The 21,565-nt window shown below is 30.1% G+C and overlaps 2 protein-coding genes across 7 annotated transcripts in view; one reads left to right on the top strand and one right to left on the bottom strand.

Annotated features, from left to right (window-relative positions):
* Positions 1-21,565, top strand: part of LOC111413468 (deoxycytidylate deaminase) — a 314,302-nt gene that overhangs the window by 98,541 nt on the left and 194,196 nt on the right. The window lies entirely within an intron of this gene.
* LOC111413469 (A kinase anchor protein rugose) overlaps positions 1-21,565 on the bottom strand; it is a 391,387-nt gene that overhangs the window by 176,803 nt on the left and 193,019 nt on the right. For all 6 annotated transcript variants that reach the window (XM_071199894.1, XM_071199896.1, XM_071199897.1 and 3 more), the window contains 2 exons: positions 5,526-5,652; positions 4,683-4,783 (listed from right to left, as the gene is read on the bottom strand). In XM_071199894.1, coding sequence (XP_071055995.1) covers positions 4,683-4,783; positions 5,526-5,652 — 228 coding nt within the window. The remainder of the gene's footprint in view (positions 1-4,682; positions 4,784-5,525; positions 5,653-21,565) is intronic.

Genomic DNA, 21,565 nt, shown 5'->3' with positions numbered 1-21,565 from the left:
TAGTTTCTATTATTAATGCTGATAGTTTCATCATCATTGATTAAAACTACGATTTATTACGATTTTTTGAAAATGGATGCACAAAAATTGATTACCTAGAAATAAGAAAAGTATTGATATGTTTAAAAGTTAATATCTTAAGAACTAAGAGATATTTTCAAAAACGGTTTTCTTTATTGGAAAGCTTATGGTTTGTATTATTAATGCTGATAGTTTCATCATCATTGATTAAAACTACGATTTATTACGATTTTTTGAAAATGGGTGTAAAAAAATTGTTCATCTAGAAATAAGAAAAGTATTGTTTTGTTTAAAAGTTAATATCTCGAAAATTAAAAGATATTTTAAAAAATGGTTTCTTTTATTGGAAAGCTTACAGTTTGTATTATTAATGCTGATAGTTTCATCATCATTGATTAAAACTACCATTTATTATGATTTTTTGAAAATGAGTGTACAAAAATTGATCACAGAAATAAGAAAATTATTGGCATGTTTAAAAGTTAATATCTCAAGAACTAAGAGATATTTTTAAAACCGGTTTCTTTTATTGGAAAGCTTATAGTTTGTATTATTAATGCTAATACTTTCATCACGATTTATTAAAACTACGATTTATTACGATTTTTTGAAAATGAGTGTACAAAGATTGATCACAGAAATAAGAAAATTATTGGCATGTTTAAAAGTTAATATCTCAAGAACTAAAAGATATTTTCAAAAACGGTTTCTTTTATAGGAAAGCTTATAGTTTGTATTATTAATGCTGATAGTTTCATCACGATTTATTAAAACTACGATTTATTACGATTTTTTGAAAATGAGTGCAAAAAAATTTTTAACCAAGATATAAGAAAAAGTATTGATATGTTTAAAAGTTAATATTTCAAGAACTAAGAGATATTTTCAAAAACGGTTTCTTTTATTGGAAAGCTTATAGTTTGTATTATTAATGCTGATAGTTTCATCATCATTAATTAAAACTACGATTTATTACGATTTTTTGAAAATGAGTGTAAAAAATTGATCACACAGAAATAAGAAAATTATTGGCATGTTTAAAACTTAATATCTCAAGAACTAAGAGATATTTTCAAAAACGGTTTCTTTTATTGGAAAGCTTATAGTTTGTACTATTAATGCTGATAGTTTCATCACGATGTATTAAAACTACGATTTATTACGATTTTTTGAAAATGAGTGCAAAAAAATTGTTAACCAAGATATAAGAAAAAGTATTGTTATGTTTAAAAGTTAATATCTCAAGAACTAAGAGATATTTTCAAAAACGGTTGTTTTTATTCGAAAGCTCATAGTTTGTATTATTAATGCTGATAGTTTCATCATTATTGATTAAAACTACGATTTATTATGATTTTTTGAAAATGGGTGTACAAAAATTGATCACCTACACTGAAGGAAATTATTCTTGACTTTCAAGAAAAATTTATTCTTAAATGTATTTCTTAGAAACAAGTATAAGATACTCTTAAAACAAAAATATATATCATATTCTTAGCATCGAAGAAATAGCGTCAATAATTTATAATACTCAAATGAAGAATTATACAAAATTGTTGTTACATGAATAAGTTTTTCTAAAAAGAAAGATACGTTATTCTCGACTTAAGAAATCTATTCTCGATACGAAAATGGATTAAATTCAAGATTATTGATTTATTTTCACTAAGAATTCGTTTTTTTTGAGAATCAAAAATATTTGTATACTTGCTTTGAGAATATGTGGTTTTTCTTCACTCAACAAAATGATCTTGATGAGCTTGAGCCAAGAGTAATAATCTTCATTCAAGAATATATTTCTCTCAGTGTAGAAATAAGAAAAGTATTGTTATGTTTAAAAGTTAATATCTCAAGAACTAAGAGATATTTTCAAAAACGGTTTCTTTTATTGCAAAGCTTATAGTTTCTATTATTAATGCTGATTTAATGCTGATGACGATTTATTATAATTTTTTGAAAATGAGTGTACAAAAATTGTTCATCTAGAAATAAGAAAAAATATTGTTATGTTTAAACATTAATATCTCGAAAACTAAAAGATATTTTAAAAAACGGATTCTTTTATTGGAAAGCTTATAGTTTGTATTATTAATGCTGATAGTTTCATCACGATTTATTAAAACTACGATTTATTACGATTTTTTGAAAATGAGTGCAAAAAAATTGTTAACCTAAGAAAAAAAAAGTATTATGTTTAAAAGTAAATATCTCAAGAACTAAGAAATATTTTCAAAAACGATTTCTTTTATTGGAAAGCTTATACGTTGTATTATTAATGCTGATAATTTCATAATCGTTTCTTAAAACATCGATTTATTACGATTTTTTGAAAATGATTGAAAAAAAATTGTTCATCTTGAAACAAAAAAAGTATTGTTATGTTTAAAACTTAATATCTCAAGAACTAAGAGATATTTTAAAAAACGGTTTCTTTTATTGGAAAGCTTATACTTTGTATTATTAATGCTGATAATTTCATAAACGTTTCTTAAAACATCGATTTATTACGATTTTTTGAAGATAATTGAAAAAAAAATTTTCATCTAGAAATAAGAAATGTATTGTGATGTTTAAAAGTTAATACCTCAAGAACTAAGAGATATTTTCAAAAACGGTTTCTTTTATTGGAAAGCTTTCACTTTTTATTATTAATGCTGATAATTTCATAATCGTTTCTTAAAACATCGATTTATTACGATTTTTTGAAAATGATTGAAAAAAAATTGTTCATCTAAAAATAAGAAAGGTATTGTTATGTTTAAAAGTTAATATCTCAAGAACTAAGAAATATTTTCAAAAACGGTTTCTTTTATTGGAAAGCTTATACTTTGTATTATTAATGCTGATAATTTCATAATCGTTTCTTAAAACATCGATTTATTACGATTTTTTGAAAATGATTGAAAAAAAATTGTTCATCTTGAAGTAAAAAAAGTATTGTTATGTTTAAAGGTTAATATCTCAAGAACTAAAAGATATTTTCAAAAATGGTTTCTTTTATTGGAAAGCTTATACTTTGTATTATTAATGATGATAATTTTATAATCGTTTCTTAAAACATCGATTTATTACGATTTTTTGAAAATGATTGAAAAAAAATTGTTCATCTTGAAATAAGAAAAGTATTGTTATGTTTAAAAGTTAATATCTCGAAAACTAAAAGATATTTTCAAAAACGGTTTCTTTTATTGGAAAGCTTTCACTTTTTATTATTAATGCTGATAATTTTATAATTGTTTCTTAAAACATCGATTTATTACGATTTTTTGAAAATGATTGAAAAAAAATTGTTCATTTAAAAATAAGAAAAGTATTGTTATCTATAAAAATTAATATCTCGAAAACTAAGAGATATTTTCAAAAACGGTTTTTTTTATTGGAAAGCTTATACTTTGTATTATTAATACTGATAATTTTATAATCGTTTCTTAAAACATCGATTTATTACGATTTTTTGAAGATAATTGAAAAAAAATTTTCATCTAGAAATAAGAAAAGTATTGTTATGTTTAAAAGTTAATATCTCAAGAACTAAGAGATATTTTCAAAAACGGTTTCTTTTATTGGAAAGCTTTAACTTTTTATTATTAATGCTGATAATTTCATAATCGTTTCTTAAAACATTGATTTATTACGATTTTTTGAAAATGATTGAAAAAAAATTGTTCATCTTGAAATAAGAAAAGTATTGTTATGTTTAAAAGTTAATATCTCAAGAACTAAGAGATATTTTAAAAAACGGTTTCTTTTATTGGAAAGCTTATACTTTGTATTATTAATGCTGATAATTTCATAATCGTTTCTTAAAACATCGATTTATTACGATTTTTTGAAAATGATTGAAAAAAAATTGTTCATCTTGAAATAAAAAAAGTATTGTTATGTTTAAAAGTTAATATCTCAAGAACTAAGAGATATTTTCAAAAATGGTTTCTTTTATTGGAAAGCTTATACTTTGTATTATTAATGATGATAATTTTATAATCGTTTCTTAAAACATCGATTTATTACGAATTTTTGAAAATGATTGAAAAAAAATTGTTTATATAAAAATAAGAAAAGTATTGTTATGTTTAAAAGTTAATATCTCGAAAACTAAAAGATATTTTAAAAAACGGTATCTTTTATTGGAAAGCTTATACTTTGTATTATTAATGCTGATAATTTCATAATCGTTTATTAAAACATCGATTTATTAAGATTTTTTGAAAATGATTGAAAAAAAATTGTTCATTTAAAAATAAGAAAAGTTTTGTTATGTTTAAAAGTTAATATCTCAAGATTATTTTATTACTTATTAAATTATTGTTTAAAGAAAATTTAAGAAAAAAAAAAATTCTTTTCCTTTTGTGAAAACAGTACAAGTACGAAAACTAAACTGTTTGTTCTCACAACGAGACCAAATGTAATCTACTGTCCCCCCAAACTTTTTAAGTAACAACATACGCTGTAACATGTCGAGTTTCCACAATTTCATATCCCGCAGTGTTTCTTCTCACCGACAAAGTTTACCTTACAAGAGATAGAACTTTGAGATCACGCTCACCGCTTTAAAATAAAACCAGAAAATTTACTACACACGTTTCCACAAGTTTCAAGTTGAAATTGTCACTTCTTTTTTTAATGCCAAAGTGATTAATGTTATTTTAAAAATTTCTTACCCATTTTCCATTAATTGCTTTCATGGCACCAAAAAGCAATTTGAGCTCCTTTACTGTGATACTATAACTAGCCAAAACGCCAAGCATTTCTATTAATAAATCTGGAAAAAAAATTAAATTACGTTGATAAAATTACGTTGCGGGATAATTATAATAAATTAATGATAAACCTAATTAAATTCAAAGTTAGAGTAATTAGACCTCCAAAAAGCTTTAGCTAACCGAGTTTCGAGTAAACTTTTTGAGGGTTATCGATTTAACTTTCGGTTTAAATTGTATTTTATTTACTGGAATAAAATGTAATTAATTAAGAATTTGATTCGTGAAATTTTAGGAAATAATTTTATACAATTTCGTTATGGGATACCAGTGAAATTTATTTATTAATAAATTTATGATTTATTTCCACATTTGGTTAAATCAATGACCCGAATGGAATTATCTCTCTAACATTTAAAAATAATCTCGTTGAGGAACAAATTTATCGATTGCCTCATAATTAATAATTTAATTTCCTCGACTTTGCGATATCTTATTTTAGTTCCCAAAGTGACCGTTAATTAGTATTTCAACGAAATTTCTTGGGGACTCCCCCAGGAAGCCACTTGTTCTGTTCTTTCCGTTTTTCTTCTCCACCACCAACCTTTTCCTGTCGTCTTAAATTAAAAGGAAACTCCCCGAGGGGGTCGCGTCGTCTTCTCGAGATCACAAGAGATTTGTCTTCTTTTTTTACTTTTATAGTCGAACGGTAAAGGTGGGAGCGAGAGAAAGAGGGGCGTGTGAAAAATGCGCATTCCTGTAAAGGGTGGAGACAAGCAAAACAGGGTAAGAAGAAATAGATACCTGCGACGACGACGTCCGCATTGCGAAGCCTTTTCAGGACGTGCTCGATCAGGCCAACATCGGTGCAAGCCTGTAAATTCCGCACGCTTTTCCGTAAAATCGCTATGAAGACACTCCATATTTCAGCCTGAAAAGAAAGAAAATAAATTAAATAGAAATATGGAATTTTTTAAAAGTATTTTTAGAAATTTTATGTCTGTTATTTTATTTTTCAGTTTTATACAGTATCCAACAAATATTAATCTGAAACTGGACATTACATTGTGGCGCCTCGGTTTTTATCAAGTGTAATGATGATAATATTTTCAGAAAATGCATTTTTTCTTGGTTTTTTTCTTATAAAATATAGAGGGATTTATCCTCTATCAAAGTATGCAAAAAAAACATATGCATCCCATTTAAAATAACAATGTTGGTTGCCATAGCAACGAAATAAAAAACAATACAAACAAGCAAATATCACCAAAAAATGCGCTATTATTAATAAAAAAACTTGCATTTGAAACATTACTCTTTAAAAGCACAAATGGCGAAGTTATTGGCTATATTCCAGATATTTGACACACCCTGTATATAAAAAAACATTTTATACAAAAGTATAAAATTTGCGTTATTCGTTGCTCATTTATTTTCTGAAATAAAAACAATTGAATGCTGTCTTATTATGGCAAATAAAATATTAAACAAATTTTGTATAAAAAGTTTTTTTATAAAGTGCATTATTAAATATATGTAGTCACCCTGTACATATTAAATGTACAGGGTGAGTTATTAGTATCCCGGCGGAGAAATTTTAAAATCCTTTTTATTTAATACTGATGATATCATTACGATCTATTACAACCACGATTTATTACGATTTTTTGAAAATGATTGAAATAAAATTGTTGACCTAGAAAAAAGAAAAAGTATTGTTATGCTTAAAAGTTAATATCTCAAGAACTAAGAGATATTTTCAAAAACGGTTTCTTTTATTGGAAAGCTTATACTTTGTATTATTAATGCTGATAATTGCATAATCGTTTCTTAAAACATCGATTTATTAAGATTTTTTGAAAATGATTGAAAACAAATTGTTTATCTAGAAATAAGAAAAGTATTGTTATGTTTAAAAGTTAATATCTCAAGAACTAAGAGATATTTTCAAAAACGGTTTCTTTTATTGGAAAGCTTATACTTTGTATTATTAATGCTAATAATTTCATAATCGTTTATTAAAAGATCGATTTATTACGATTTTTTGAAAATTATTGAAAAAAAATTGTTTATCTAGAAATAAGAAAAGTATTGTTATGTTTAAAAGTTAATATCTCAAGAACTAAGAGATATTTTCAAAAACGGTTTCTTTTATTGGAAAGCTTATACTTTGTATTATTAATGCTGATAATTTCATAATCGTTTATTAAAAGATCGATTTATTACGATTTTTTGAAAATGATTGAAAAAAAATTGTTTATCTAGAAATAAGAAAAGTATTGTTATGTTTAAAAGTGAATATCTCAAGAACTAAGAGATATTTTCAAAAACGGTTTCTTTCATTGGAAAGCTTATACTTTGTATTATTAATGCTGATAATTTCATAATCGTTTATTAAAAGATCGATTTATTACGATTTTTTGAAAATGATTGAAAAAAAATTGTTTATCTAGAAACAAGAAAAGTATTGTTATGTTTAAAATTTAATATCTCAAGAACTAAGAGATATTTTCAAAAACGGTTTCTTTTATTGGAAAGCTTATACTTTGTATTATTAATGCTGATAATTTCATAATCGTTTATTAAAAGATCGATTTATTACGATTTTTTGAAAATGATTGAAAAAAAATTGTTTATCTAGAAATAAGAAAAGCATTGTTATGTTTAAAAGTTAATATCTCAAGAACTAAGAGATATTTTCAAAAACGGTTTCTTTTATTGGAAAGCTTATACTTTGTATTATTAATGCTGATAATTTCATAATCGTTACTTAAAACATCGATTTATTACGATTTTTTGAAAATGATTGAAAAAAAAGTCAAAAATAAAACATATGCATCCCATTTAAAATAACAATGTTGGTTGCCATAGCAACGAAACAGAAAACAATACAAACAAGCAAAAATGCGCCATTATTAATAAAGAAACTTGCATTTGAAACATTTTTCTTTAAAAGCACAAATGGCGACGTTATTGGCTATATTCCAGACATTTGACACACCCTGTATATCTTGGTATCAACTTTATAAACATAAATAAATATGATATAAATATAAATATTTTATACAAAAGTATAAAATTTGCGTTATTCGTTGCTCATTTGTTTTCTGAAATAAAAATAATTGAATGCTGTCTCATTATGGCAAATAAAATATTAAACAAATTTTGTATAAAAAGTTTTTTTATAAAGTACATTATTAAATATATGTAGTCACCCTGTACATATTAAATATACAGGGTGAGTTATTAGTATCCCGACGGTGAAATTTTAAAATCCTTTTTCTTTAATACACGTATAAATATTGTCTATGTTCATTGTATTATATTAATATAACGAATATAATAATAAAATAAAAATTACCCTCTCTCAATAATAGAATTGATAAATAGTTAAACAAAAGGTTTTCATGATTCATTCATATCTTAAATAAACTAGAAGAAGAATACAATAGATGGGGCTTGAAAATGAACAAAGATAAGACCAAATATATGGTAATTGGAGGAGCGAGAAAGTACATATGATGTTTTGAGAGATGATCGAGTGGAAAATGAAGAAATAAGAAGAAGAATGACGGCACAAAACTCAATAATAGAAACTATAAACGATAAACAACTAAAATGGTCTAACAAAACTCACTTAATATTTGGAGTTGGGTGTCAAGAAAATATACATATAAAGTTTTTTTGTACTTTCAAAACTGGTCTTTAATAAATAATAAATATGAGTTTTACTAGTTTCGGCTAATAGCCATCTTCAGAGACTAGATTTTAGGACAAAATAATAGATTAAAATATCAAATATCAAGTTTACATTCGTTAAAGTTACAAGTTAATATAGTATAAATGGTTAAAGTATACTTTACAACCACGTTAACATTTTAAATACTTGAACGTTCTAAGTTCTCCGAAATTAGCCGAAATTAGTAAGACTCATCATTATTTTTTCTAATTATTAACAAACACTGATAAAATAAATTTCGAATATAATTTTCTACATTCTTTCCAAAGACACACAGCTTAACTCGAAAATTTCTAGTACTAGGTCTAGTGTTAATTCTAATGATAGTGATAAAAATAAAAAATTTTTGATATTTCCTAAAAATGAGCTTGAAGAGAAACTATTAGAGATTAAGAAATGAAACTTTTTGAGAACTTCTCTTACGAAATGTTTGAGAATCACTGGCTTACCCTATATTTCGAATTGAGGTAAGAGGCAATTTCTTGCCAAACCATCTTATATAAGCATCTAGGTATATATTTCACGAACGCCTTACGTGATATACGATTCGAAATTGAGTAAATCAAATATTTCCCATCTTGCAAATGGGGGATGATGCTGCGGCGATCCGGGTTTTACCCCATGAAAGAGCAGGATAACCACTAGAAGATGGCATTCGTGTTACTTACGGCCGATAAATTCAAGCATACGGGTTATTAAACTTAATCCCTACGGTTAATGTATTACTGTTGTTGTAGGATTACGCTTCAATTTACTTATTAAATGTATGTACTTATACAGTGAATTTCACTTAAAATTATTTACGTTGACCCACATAAAATACAACATGTCTTTTTCTAGTTGTAGGTCTAATGTTAATTCTAGTGACAATGGTTAGTTAACATAAGATAAACTATCACTAGACCTAGATCTAGAAAGTTTCTAGCAAGTTTCTGCTTCTAAGTCTAGTGTTAGTTCTAGTTTTATCTGTTATTCAGCGCTAGACCAAGAACTAGAATCATTCGGGTTAAGCCGTCTTAACAGACGTTTGGCTAAACCCAGATGTTTCTAGGTCTAATATTAGTTCTAGTGACAGTGCAAGTGTAAAACTAGAACTAACACTATACCTAGAACTAGAATCATTCGGGTTTAGCCATCTTTAGAGACGTGCTCCTGCTCCGACCCTTTCCGGCGTTTTTGATCCATTTGTGAACATTCAAATATCTGCCTGAACCAGAGATCAATTTCAATGATGAAGTTCCTCAATTTTATCCAGGTTTTCTACAAAACCAGGATATCGTCTACATAACGAGTCCATAAGATGATGTTTTGTTGATATGGATTCTTTTTGCTTAAGATTAAGTCTTCTTCTATTTTATTGAGGAAGAGATCAGCCAAGAAACCACTCAGTGGCGCACCCATGGGTAAACAGCCTGGATATGTGTAAATGTTATCCTCAAAATTCCAAAATTTTGTTCTGTCCTCAAAACTTTGTAGTTCTAGGTCTAGTTTTAATTGGTGTCCAGCACTAGACCAAGAACTAGAATCATTCGGTGCTCTTATTAGTTCTAGTTTTACATTAGCACTATCTGTATTATCACTAGAACTAACACAATACCAAGAACTTGAATCATTCGCGTTTAGCCGTTTGTCTCTTAAGACAGCTAAAAACTCAGGGTTATCATAAGAACGTCACTTTTTTCCTAGCAAAACTTTTCCTTTGCAAAACTACCCAATGCCTCTGTACTATTAAGCTATGTGGCATTTTATGTAGGACAGTGTAAGTACAGTAGTAATTTCGTAACTTAAATCAAAATTACTAAATAGTTTTGGATTTAATAGAACTCAAATACCTGTATACGATTATGATAGTTCGGACATTTTGCACAATCAGATTACACCCCATTACCAGTTTACGCATTTATAGATCAATTTTGGTGTTGAAACTAAGTTTAGATGCATCAACGTTACGAGTAGGTAACGTTAACGCATCGGTAAATTTATTGGCCCCTACGGCGCAAATGGTAATGTAATAAAACGCCGATGGCATTTGGAACCAACGGAATTAAATTTTCCAACAGCTTAATGGTCGTGAAAATTGTTACATAGGTAATAATAATATTGTAACTAGACGTACCATTTTAATTATTATTCAAATCGTTCAAAATTTGACTTTAAAATATATCGATATTATATTATAATGCTATGTAAATTTCGTTTTTATACAAATACTTTGAGGGGTTCAAATTTTATTCGAATATTCTAAACGTTTCCGTTTTTCTTTCATTTTTCTCCGAAGATTTTCCGAAATTGTTTGCATTTTTATATCCACGAAAGGACTGAAATTGAACCCATTAAGAGATATTAAGCAATTTCATTTTAACCTACTATTGAAGTGATGGAGGTTATTGAAGTTGATGTCGAGGTAGTAAAGGTTGAATTACATCGTTGTTCAAAGTGCGACCAGAACTTTGCATTATTGTAGGGCTGCGCGACGTTATAGGGGTGGCAAGTTTCTCTCTGGTGGCGAGTTAACGGACCAATGGACCGCGTAAAGTGAAACTTGTAACGTTAACGCCGTCGTTCTCATTGTTCAATTCCCGTCCCATTGGGCTTTACACCTGATTTGCTTTCGGCTCTTCCATCACCTAGGTTACCGCTTAATTCTTGTCCAAGAGATCTACGGATTTATTCATTGAGAAATGAGATTAAATCAAACTTTACTTTACTCAATTTAATTTAAATTCAACTATTTTAATTGGAATGTGATACTGATAATACATTTTTTCTTCTTCTTTTATGTAAAATATTCGTAGCTACGACGAGACGTTCAGCTAAACCCAAATGTTTCTAGAGCTAATGTTAGTTCTAATGACAGTGCAAGTGTAGAGCTAGAATAAACACTATACCTGGAACTAAAATCATTCGAGTTTAGCCGTCTTTAGAGACGTGCGGCTAAACTCAAATGAGTCTAGTTCTAGGTATAGCGTTAGTTCTACATAGTAACTCTGCTAGTGTAAAACTAGAACTAACACTAGACCTAGAACTAGAAACATTCGTGCTTACCCCTGCATCTTATGTTAGTTCTAGTGATAGTGCTAATGTAAAACTAGAACCAATAAGAACACCGAATAATTCTAGTTCTTGGTACACTAACTCACGTATAGTCGATACCACGAGAAACACGAATGACTCACACGGTGGGTCTAGTGGTATGGACTATAGATACTATCGGTAAAACGGTAATTTCAAATATTAAATCATTAATGTGAGTTAATGATGAGTGTTTATATAAAAGTAACAAAAAGTTCTAAAAAACGAAAGTTTTTAAAAAAACCGTCTGGATATGTATCCTCAAAACTTCCAAAATTTTTCTAGGTCTAGTGTTGGCTCTAGTTTTAATTGTTGTCCAGCGCTAGACCAAGAACTAGAATCATTCGGTGTTCTTATTAGTTCTAGTTTTACATTAGCACTATCACTAGAACTAACACAAGACCTACAACTAGAATCATCCGGGTTTAGTCGTCCTAAGAGACGTTCAGCTAAACCCAAATGTTTCTAGAGCTAATGTTAGTTCTAATGACAGTGCAAGTGTAGAGCTAGAATAAACACTATACCTGGAACTAGAGTCATTCGAGTTTAGCCGTCTTTAGAGACGTGCGGCTAAACTCAAATGATTCTAGTTCTAGGTATAGTGTTAGTTCTACATAGTAACTCTGCTAGTGTAAAACTAGAACTAACACTAGACCTAGAACTAGAAACATTCGTGCTTACCCCTGCGTCTTATGTTAGTTCTAGTGATAGTGCTAATGTAAAACTAGAACCAATAAGAACACCGAATAATTCTAGTTCTTGGTACACTAACTCACGTATAGTTGATACCACGAGAAACACGAATGACTCACACGGTGAGTCTAGTGGTATGGACTATAGATACTGTCGGTAAAACGGTAATCTCAAATACTAAATCATTAATGTGAGTTAAAATAACAAAAAGTTCTAAAAAACGAAAGTTTTTAAAAAAACCGTCTGGATATGTGTAAATGTTATTCTCAAAACTTCCAAAATTTTGTTCTGTTCTCAAAACTTTGTAGTTCTAGGTCTAGTGTTGGCTCTAGTTTTTATTGTTGTCCAGCGCTAGACCAAGAACTAGAATCATTCGGTGTTCTTATTAGTTCTAGTTTTACATTAGCACTATTACTAGAACTAACACAAGACCTACAACTAGAATCATCCGGGTTTAGTCGTCCTAAGAGACGTTCAGCTAAACCCAAATGTTTCTAGAGCTAATGTTAGTTCTAATGACAGTGCAAGTGTAGAGCTAGAATAAACACTATACCTGGAACTAGAATCATTCGAGTTTAGCCGTCTTTAGAGACGTGCGGCTAAACTCAAATGATTCTAGTTCTAGGTATAGTGTTAGTTCTACATAGTAACTCTGCTAGTGTAAAACTAGAACTAACACTAGACCTAGAACTAGAAACATTCGTGCTTACCCCTGCGTCTTATGTTAGTTCTAGTGATAGTGCTAATGTAAAACTAGAACCAATAAGAACACCGAATAATTCTAGTTCTTGTTACACTAACTCACGTATAGTTGATACCACGAGAAACACGAATGACTCACACGGTGAGTCTAGTGGTATGGACTATAGATACTGTCGGTAAAACGGTAATCTCAAATACTAAATCATTAATGTGAGTTAAAATAACAAAAAGTTCTAAAAAACGAAAGTTTTTAAAAAAACCGTCTGGATATGTGTAAATGTTATCCTCAAAACTTCCAAAATTTTGTTCTGTTCTCAAAACTTTGTAGTTCTAAATCTAGTGTTGGCTCTAGTTTTAATTGTTGTCCAGCGCTAGACCAAGAACTAGAATCATTCGGTGTTCTTATTAGTCCTAGTTTTACATTAGCACTATCACTAGAACTAACACAAGACCTAGAACTAGAATCATTCGGGTTTAGTCGTCCTAAGAGACGTTCAGCTAAACCCAAATGTTTCTAGAGCTAATGTTAGTTCTAATGACAGTGCAAGTGTAGAGCTAGAATAAACACTATACCTGGAACTAAAATCATTCGAGTTTAGCCGTCTTTAGAGACGTGCGGCTAAACTCAAATGAGTCTAGTTCTAGGTATAGCGTTAGTTCTACATAGTAACTCTGCTAGTGTAAAACTAGAACTAACACTAGACCTAGAACTAGAAACATTCGTGCTTACCCCTGCGTCTTATGTTAGTTCTAGTGATAGTGCTAATGTAAAACTAGAACCAATAAGAACACCGAATAATTCTAGTTCTTGGTACACTAACTCACGTATAGTTGATACCACGAGAAACACGAATGACTCACACGGTGAGTCTAGTGGTATGGACTATAGATACTGTCGGTAAAACGGTAATTTCAAATATTAAATCATTAATGTGAGTTAAAATAACAAAAAGTTCCAAAAAGCGAAAGTTTTTAAAAAAACCGTCTGGATATGTGTAAATGTTATCCTCAAAACTTCCAAAATTTTGTTCTGTTCTCAAAACTTTGTAGTTCTAGGTCTAGTGTTGGCTCTAGTTTTAATTGTTGTCCAGCGCTAGACCAAGAACTAGAATCATTCGGTGTTCTTATTAGTTCTAGTTTTACATTAGCACTATCACTAGAACTAACACAAGACCTAGAACTAGAATCATTCGGGTTTAGTCGTCCTAAGAGACGTTCAGCTAAACCCAAATGTTTCTAGAGCTAATGTTAGTTCTAATGACAGTGCAAGTGTAGAGCTAGAATAAACACTATACCTGGAACTAAAATCATTCGAGTTTAGCCGTCTTTAGAGACGTGCGGCTAAACTCAAATGAGTCTAGTTCTAGGTATAGCGTTAGTTCTACATAGTAACTCTGCTAGTGTAAAACTAGAACTAACACTAGACCTAGAACTAAAAACATTCGTGCTTACCCCTGCGTCTTATGTTAGTTCTAGCGATAGTGCTAATGTAAAACTAGAACCAATAAAAACACCGAATAATTCTAGTTCTTGGTACACTAACTCACGTATAGTTGATACCACGAGAAACACGAATGACTCACACGGTGAGTCTAGTGGTATGGACTATAGATACTGTCGGTAAAACGGTAATCTCAAATACTAAATCATTAATGTGAGTTAAAATAACAAAAAGTTCTAAAAAACGAAAGTTTTTAAAAAAACCGTCTGGATATGTGTAAATGTTATCCTCAAAACTTCCAAAATTTTGTTCTATTCTCAAAACTTTGTAGTTCTAGGTCTAGTGTTGGCTCTAGTTTTAATTGTTGTCCAGCGCTAGACCAAGAACTAGAATCATTCGGTGTTCTTATTAGTTCTAGTTTTACATTAGCACTATCACTAGAACTAACACAAGACCTAGAACTAGAATCATTCGGGTTTAGTCGTCCTAAGAGACGTTCAGCTAAACCCAAATGTTTCTAGAGCTAATGTTAGTTCTAATGACAGTGCAAGTGTAGAGCTAGAATAAACACTATACCTGGAACTAGAATCATTCGAGTTTAGCCGTCTTTAGAGACGTGCGGCTAAACTCAAATGAGTCTAGTTCTAGGTATAGCGTTAGTTCTACATAGTAACTCTGCTAGTGTAAAACTAGAACTAACACTAGACCTAGAACTAAAAACATTCGTGCTTACCCCTGCGTCTTATGTTAGTTCTAGCGATAGTGCTAATGTACAACTAGAACCAATAAAAACACCGAATAATTCTAGTTCTTGGTACACTAACTCACGTATAGTTGATACCACGAGAAACACGAATGACTCACACGGTGAGTCTAGTGGTATGGACTATAGATACTGTCGGTAAAACGGTAATCTCAAATACTAAATCATTAATGTGAGTTAAAATAACAAAAAGTTCTAAAAAACGAAAGTTTTTAAAAAAACCGTCTGGATATGTGTAAATGTTATCCTCAAAACTTCCAAAATTTTGTTCTGTTCTCAAAACTTTGTAGTTCTAAATCTAGTGTTGGCTCTAGTTTTAATTGTTGTCCAGCGCTAGACCAAGAACTAGAATCATTCGGTGTTCTTATTAGTTCTAGTTTTACATTAGCACTATCACTAGAACTAACACAAGACCTAGAACTAGAATCATTCGGGTTTAGTCGTCCTAAGAGACGTTCAGCTAATCCCAAATGTTTCTAGAGCTAATGTTAGTTCTAATGACAGTGCAAGTGTAGAGCTAGAATAAACACTATACCTGGAACTAGAATCATTCGAGTTTAGCCGTCTTTAGAGACGTGCGGCTAAACTCAAATGATTCTAGTTCTAGGTATAGCGTTAGTTCTACATAGTAACTCTGCTAGTGTAAAACTAGAACTAACACTAGACCTAAAACTAGAAACATTCGTGCTTACCCCTGCGTCTTATGTTAGTTCTAGTGATAGTGCTAATGTAAAACTAGAACCAATAAGAACACCGAATAATTCTAGTTCTTGGTACACTAACTTACGTATAGTTGATACCACGAGAAACACGAATGACTCACACGGTGAGTCTAGTGGTATGGACTATAGGTACTGTTGGTAAAACGGTAATCTCAAATACTAAATCATTAATGTAAGTTAAAATAACAAAAAGTTCTAAAATATGAAAGTTTTAATGTTGCTTAATTATTTTTCCCGGCGCATCCACCAAAATTAAAAATTTCCATTTTATCCATTTCATTACATTTTTGTTTAAACTATACATTCCATTTATTTGAATTTGAAAACATGTCAGCGTTGCAAAAGGAAAATACACCTTTCCCGGAATTTAAATAATAAACCTTTGAAGTCACAGAGAGATCATTACTATTGCAATCCTTTTGCTTTTCAGTTTCGAAGTAGAAAATGGAACTCCACTAGCGCGACTAAATTGCTTGATTGCTTTTCTCGTTTCATATACTTTTACGAGCCTTTCATCTTACATTTTGTCTTTTTGATAAAAAATAAATCAAATTTAAATAAAGATATAACGAAATTGTTGTCGAAGAAAAAACTTCATCGTCGCGTTAATTTTCTTCGACATCGACGGTTCCAAACTAGATGGAAATTTGTTGAAAATGGTACGCGTGGTTTTTCCAAGCGAGAAGACTTTTTTTCGAAAAGTTTCGGCGACGGGTTTGTTTACAGAAAGAGCTTTTAATTTTCCAACTTTTCGTTCGCCAGACCTAAACGAGCTTTATTATATGCTCGAAGTTTGTCGGAAATGTTTTTGACATTCACCACTTTTTACGACATTTTATCTCTTTTTTATATGAAAAAAAAATCGCGAATGAATTAGCTCGCTTTTATTTGAAATTTTATAATAAACCACTCTTAATGGAGATACACAATGGAAAATTTGCTACAATTTAAAGCAAATACCAATTAATTTAGTTACACATTCAATAAAATTTATATAAATTTTTGGAGTGCTTTAAAACAAATTTTATTGTTGCAAATATATATCAATGAAACCCAAATAAACCTTTATTAGTTAATAGTTGTAATAATGAGGGTTTAATGACGTTGTTGATTACATAATTAGTACATTGTAATATATCAAGATTAATGGTCAACGTTTAATTAACTAGATAGTTAATTAGATCCTGCTTAGATTAAACAGGTAATTAATTTTTAGATTTATATCGAAAAATGTTTTATAATTACCAATCTATCTTGAAAAGGCTTGAAACAAAAAATTGCATGTTGTTTTCCGCGCTTTAAAGGGAAGAGAATGAGTTAAAAAAAATGGGGCTTTGCTGAACGCTCGAACGGGGGGTGGTGCATTAGGGCATTACCGCGAGGAGAGATTGGCAGCTTAATTAAATTTAAATTAAAAACTGGAAAGCCGATCCACTGGCGTCGTTTCCAACTTTTTCAACTCGCTAATCCCGACCAAATCAGTCTTCGCGCACGAAATAAACTCGAATTGAACCAAGCAATCTTAATTGAATTCAATGAACCATTCTATACAGTGTCTACCAAAAAATCAACGTCACCCTATTTCTTTTGATTCCATCTGTAAAATATTTTCAAGATGGTCGTATCTAACATTACACCAAAGATGATAATTAATATCATTATGCTTCAAATTGAATGGTCAAAAATTGAAATAGATATAATATTAATCACTAGTCACAAGATCGTTATCTCACAACGCAGAGGTCGCTTGCGGCCGAGGCGCTACTATATGATGATCAGTTTCAGATTGATATGATACTTGGTGGTTCAGCTTTTAATCGGGAAACTTTACTAGGATGTAGTACTTGCCAAAATAACACAAGTTTTTTGTATAAACATAGTGTCGCAACTCTTTTGTTTTCGAGCTATGAGCTGTCAAAGTTGAGCCAAAAATTTTGAGAGGGAAGTTTAAGCTATGGTTGAAAATAAGGTATTAACCAGTAGTACATACATACAACATTTCAAATTCTACGGTTTACTTAAAGAGACGACCCTACATATTTTAGAAATAACCAGGTTGTATATATGTTGAATTTTGGTAGCCATTGTTTAAACCTTTCTGAATTAAGAGGTATGTTGTAAATTCTGTTGAACAGAAATCTAAAATTGGCGTATTTATGTTGCCTACAACAATAAGAATCCTTTGAAATCACATTATCAGTGAAAGTCGGCTTCCTGAAGATGCTGAACTCAATTAAATTCTTACTCAAATTTCTTTGAAGGGTCAGATCGAAAAAGTTAATGCAGTTGTTAATCTCAATTCCTGTTGTAAGTTCTAATGAGCTTAGGTTATTAATTAAATTAAGTAGTGCTTTAAATTTTGCAGAATTACCTTTATAAACGATTGGGATGTCATCGACATAGAAAACAATGTCACTTATAAAAAATTTATGTTTATCTTTAAATAGTTCTTTTTCTATGTGATCAACATAAATGTCTGAACGGTTTCCCGATATGACTATTATTCCAAATCCATCGAATTCTCTATTAGGTATTTCTTGATCAGATCTATAGTAGGGTTAGTGTATACATTTTTGATGTCTACTATTCGTGCAAAAAGTCAAGGCCCCTCACTTTAGAGATCGATATCTTCGCAAACGCTCCATAAAAAAAATTGCAACAAAGTTTGTTGTAATCACTGAACATTTCTACGTAACTTATGTTAATCTGAAAATTTTCGGGTCCACGGCTTTCTTGTTACCGCGAGTTAAATGAAAAATGTACCCGATTTTTTACGGAATTGGCAACTTTATCAACTTTGCGATTTTTTTTCTCGAAAACTATCGTACGAAAAAATTTTTATTTCGAACAGGTGGTAGTCTGATGTGTTCTCAATGAGTGGCATGTTTTATTTTTTCGATATTTCATACAGTTTCGCGGAAAATCGCGGTTTAGTAACACGCCGTTATGTTGAAAACGGTTGGGTGGATTTCTTCGCGGATTTGACCAAAATATGTCAAATAATGTTGGTTGTCGGATTCCGTTATCAGTTTTTCAAAATTAAGGCTCTCTATTTTTTTAAGAGCGATATAATAGAATTACAAATTAAAAAGAAACAGAAATAAGCTCTGCGGGGTGACGAGGGTTCCGGCCAATCGGAACAGATGGTGCGTCCTAGACAGGACGTCGCGCCTTATTTCTTTATGTAGGCAAGATAAAGGCGCGACGTACTGTCTGGGACGCACCATCTGTTCCGATTGGACGGAACCTTCCTCTCCCCGCATAGCTGATTTCTGTTTCTCTTTAATTTGTAATTCCATTAAATCGCTCTTAAAAAATTAGGGAGCCTTATTTTTGAAAAACTGATAACGGAATCCGAAAATCCGCGTTATTTGACATATTTTGGTAAAAACCGCGTTGAAATTCGCCAGGTCGTTTTCGAAATAACCGTATCCTACTAAACCGCGATTTTCCGCGAAACTATATGGAATATCGAAAAAAATAAAATATGCCCCACATTAAGAACACATCGGTTTACCACCAGTTCAAATTTGAAATTTTTTCGTCAAATAGTTTTGGAGAGAAAAAATCGCAAAGTAGACAAAGTTGCTGGCACTCTCAAAAATCGGGTACTTTTTTCACTTAACTCGCGATAAAAGTAAAACCGCGGACCCGAAAATTTCCAAATTAACATGTGATACGCAGAAATGTTCACTGATTACAATAAACTTTACAGCAATTTTTTCCATCGAGCGGTTACGAAGATATCGATCTCTAAAGTGAGGGGCCTTGACTTTTTGCACGGATAGTAGTGATATTAATTTATAGTTTTTTTCGATTTTTACATTAGAAAGTTTTTTAACTGATAGAAATAGACAGAATATAAGATTAAGTACAATTTAATTTAAATTCTAAATATCAGGAAAACTATTAAAGTTAAACATATGACATACTTATCATTAATTAAAGGGAACTTGATGAGCAATTCAACTAGCACACAATATACAGGGTGTTCTATTTAAAAAACTTAAGAAAAAGCCATTTGAAAAACATCAAAAGTAACTAAACTTTATAAACAACCTGTATAGTGTATCTAATATCTTTGATTACTATCAGTTACCTACTGGCTTTGACTGGAAGAACAATTGAATATCTCATGAACTATGAACGCTGTGAAATAATTAACATGATAAAATATACAAGATGTTTCATTTAAATAAATTTACATACTCTCCGTTACGCTTCAATGGAACATCCTGTATAAAATCCTGTATAAAATTAATACAGTCGTTATGAAAAAATATTACAAATTGTTAAAAATCAAATAACCTAATTTTGACCCTCTATTATATTATTAATTCTTGTTCTGTGTCCAATTACTTCTAAATCATCTCATATACAATAAAATCTTGCATTTATTTATTCATTTATTAATTTTACGAATGTATATATACTTCATATCCTCTTCGTCTTCTGCAAAAACTTTTTGGAGCATGGTGTGTATAATCTGTTTTTTATTTAAATCAATTGTCAAAGTGTCGTCAAGTTGGTATTGAAAGTAAAAGCGCATGTCGTGACTTTTACTTTAATTGTGTGCCACCACTGTCTATCAAATTTGTTAAGATTGATTAAAAAATAATTTTCATATAATTTTTTTGCTGCTAAATCTACCATAAAAATGTTAAGAGAGGGTGGAACGGGATGTCAACTGTCTAAACGCGAAAAAAACTCTATAATTAGGTATTGTGAAGAAGTACAGACGGAGACACCAAATACGAATTTAAAGTATATATGTGATAAAGCTTCACGTATTTTTGATGTATGTGTATTGTACTTGAGTTTTAAAATTAAATTTATATTCAACATAATTGTATTAGGTTCACAGCTCGACGGTTTTTAAAATTATTCAAACCTACAAAAAATATCAAACTGTAAAAAAACCAAAAACACAAGGGCGTTGTAAAATGAACTACAAAACGGATAATAATTTATATGTTATTAAAGAAGAGTTAGGAAGACAAATACAAAAATTGCATGAAAAGAAACAGTATTTTAATCTTAATGATTTACTTAATTTTGCAAGAAATGAATGTGATTTTACTAATGGTAGATCAAAATTACATAAAATTGTAAAATCTATGGGATATAGATATAAAAAGATTAGCAATAGAAAAGTGTTAATTGAACAACCACATATAGTTTCAAAAAGAATTACATTTTTAAAGACATACTTGCAATACCTAGAATCCGGAGAGTATACTTTTGTTTTTCTTGACGAAACTTGGATTTACGAAAATGGCACCCAAGTTTATCAATGGGTAAATGAAAATTAAAGATTCGGTATTCCGCAAAGAGCAGAAGGCGAAGAAAAAAAGATTTACAATCTTGCACGCAGGCACTTCGTCAGGGTTTTTGTCAAATTGCGATCTCTTGCTCAGTGACAACACGGAGCACAGAGATTATCATAAAAATATGACGCCAATTATTTTTATGGAATGGGTGAAAAATCAATTACTTCCAGCATTAAATAATTTGGGTGCGAAGTGTGCGGTAGTAATGGATAATGCTCCATATCACTCAAAACAAATCGAGAAAGCTCCAAGTTTCTGCACAAAAAAAATGATATGAAAAAATGGTTAACTGAACATAATATACAGTTTGAACCAACCTTAAATAAAAAATCGTTATGGGAAATAATCCGTTATTACAAGCCTCAAATTGAAAAATCCTTTG

Source organism: Onthophagus taurus, chromosome 11 (assembly GCF_036711975.1).
Source record: "Onthophagus taurus isolate NC chromosome 11, IU_Otau_3.0, whole genome shotgun sequence".
Classification (NCBI taxonomy): Eukaryota; Metazoa; Arthropoda; class Insecta; order Coleoptera; family Scarabaeidae; genus Onthophagus; species Onthophagus taurus.
The sequence above is the reverse complement of the archived record's forward strand: the minus strand, read 5'-3'. Positions and strand labels throughout refer to the sequence as shown.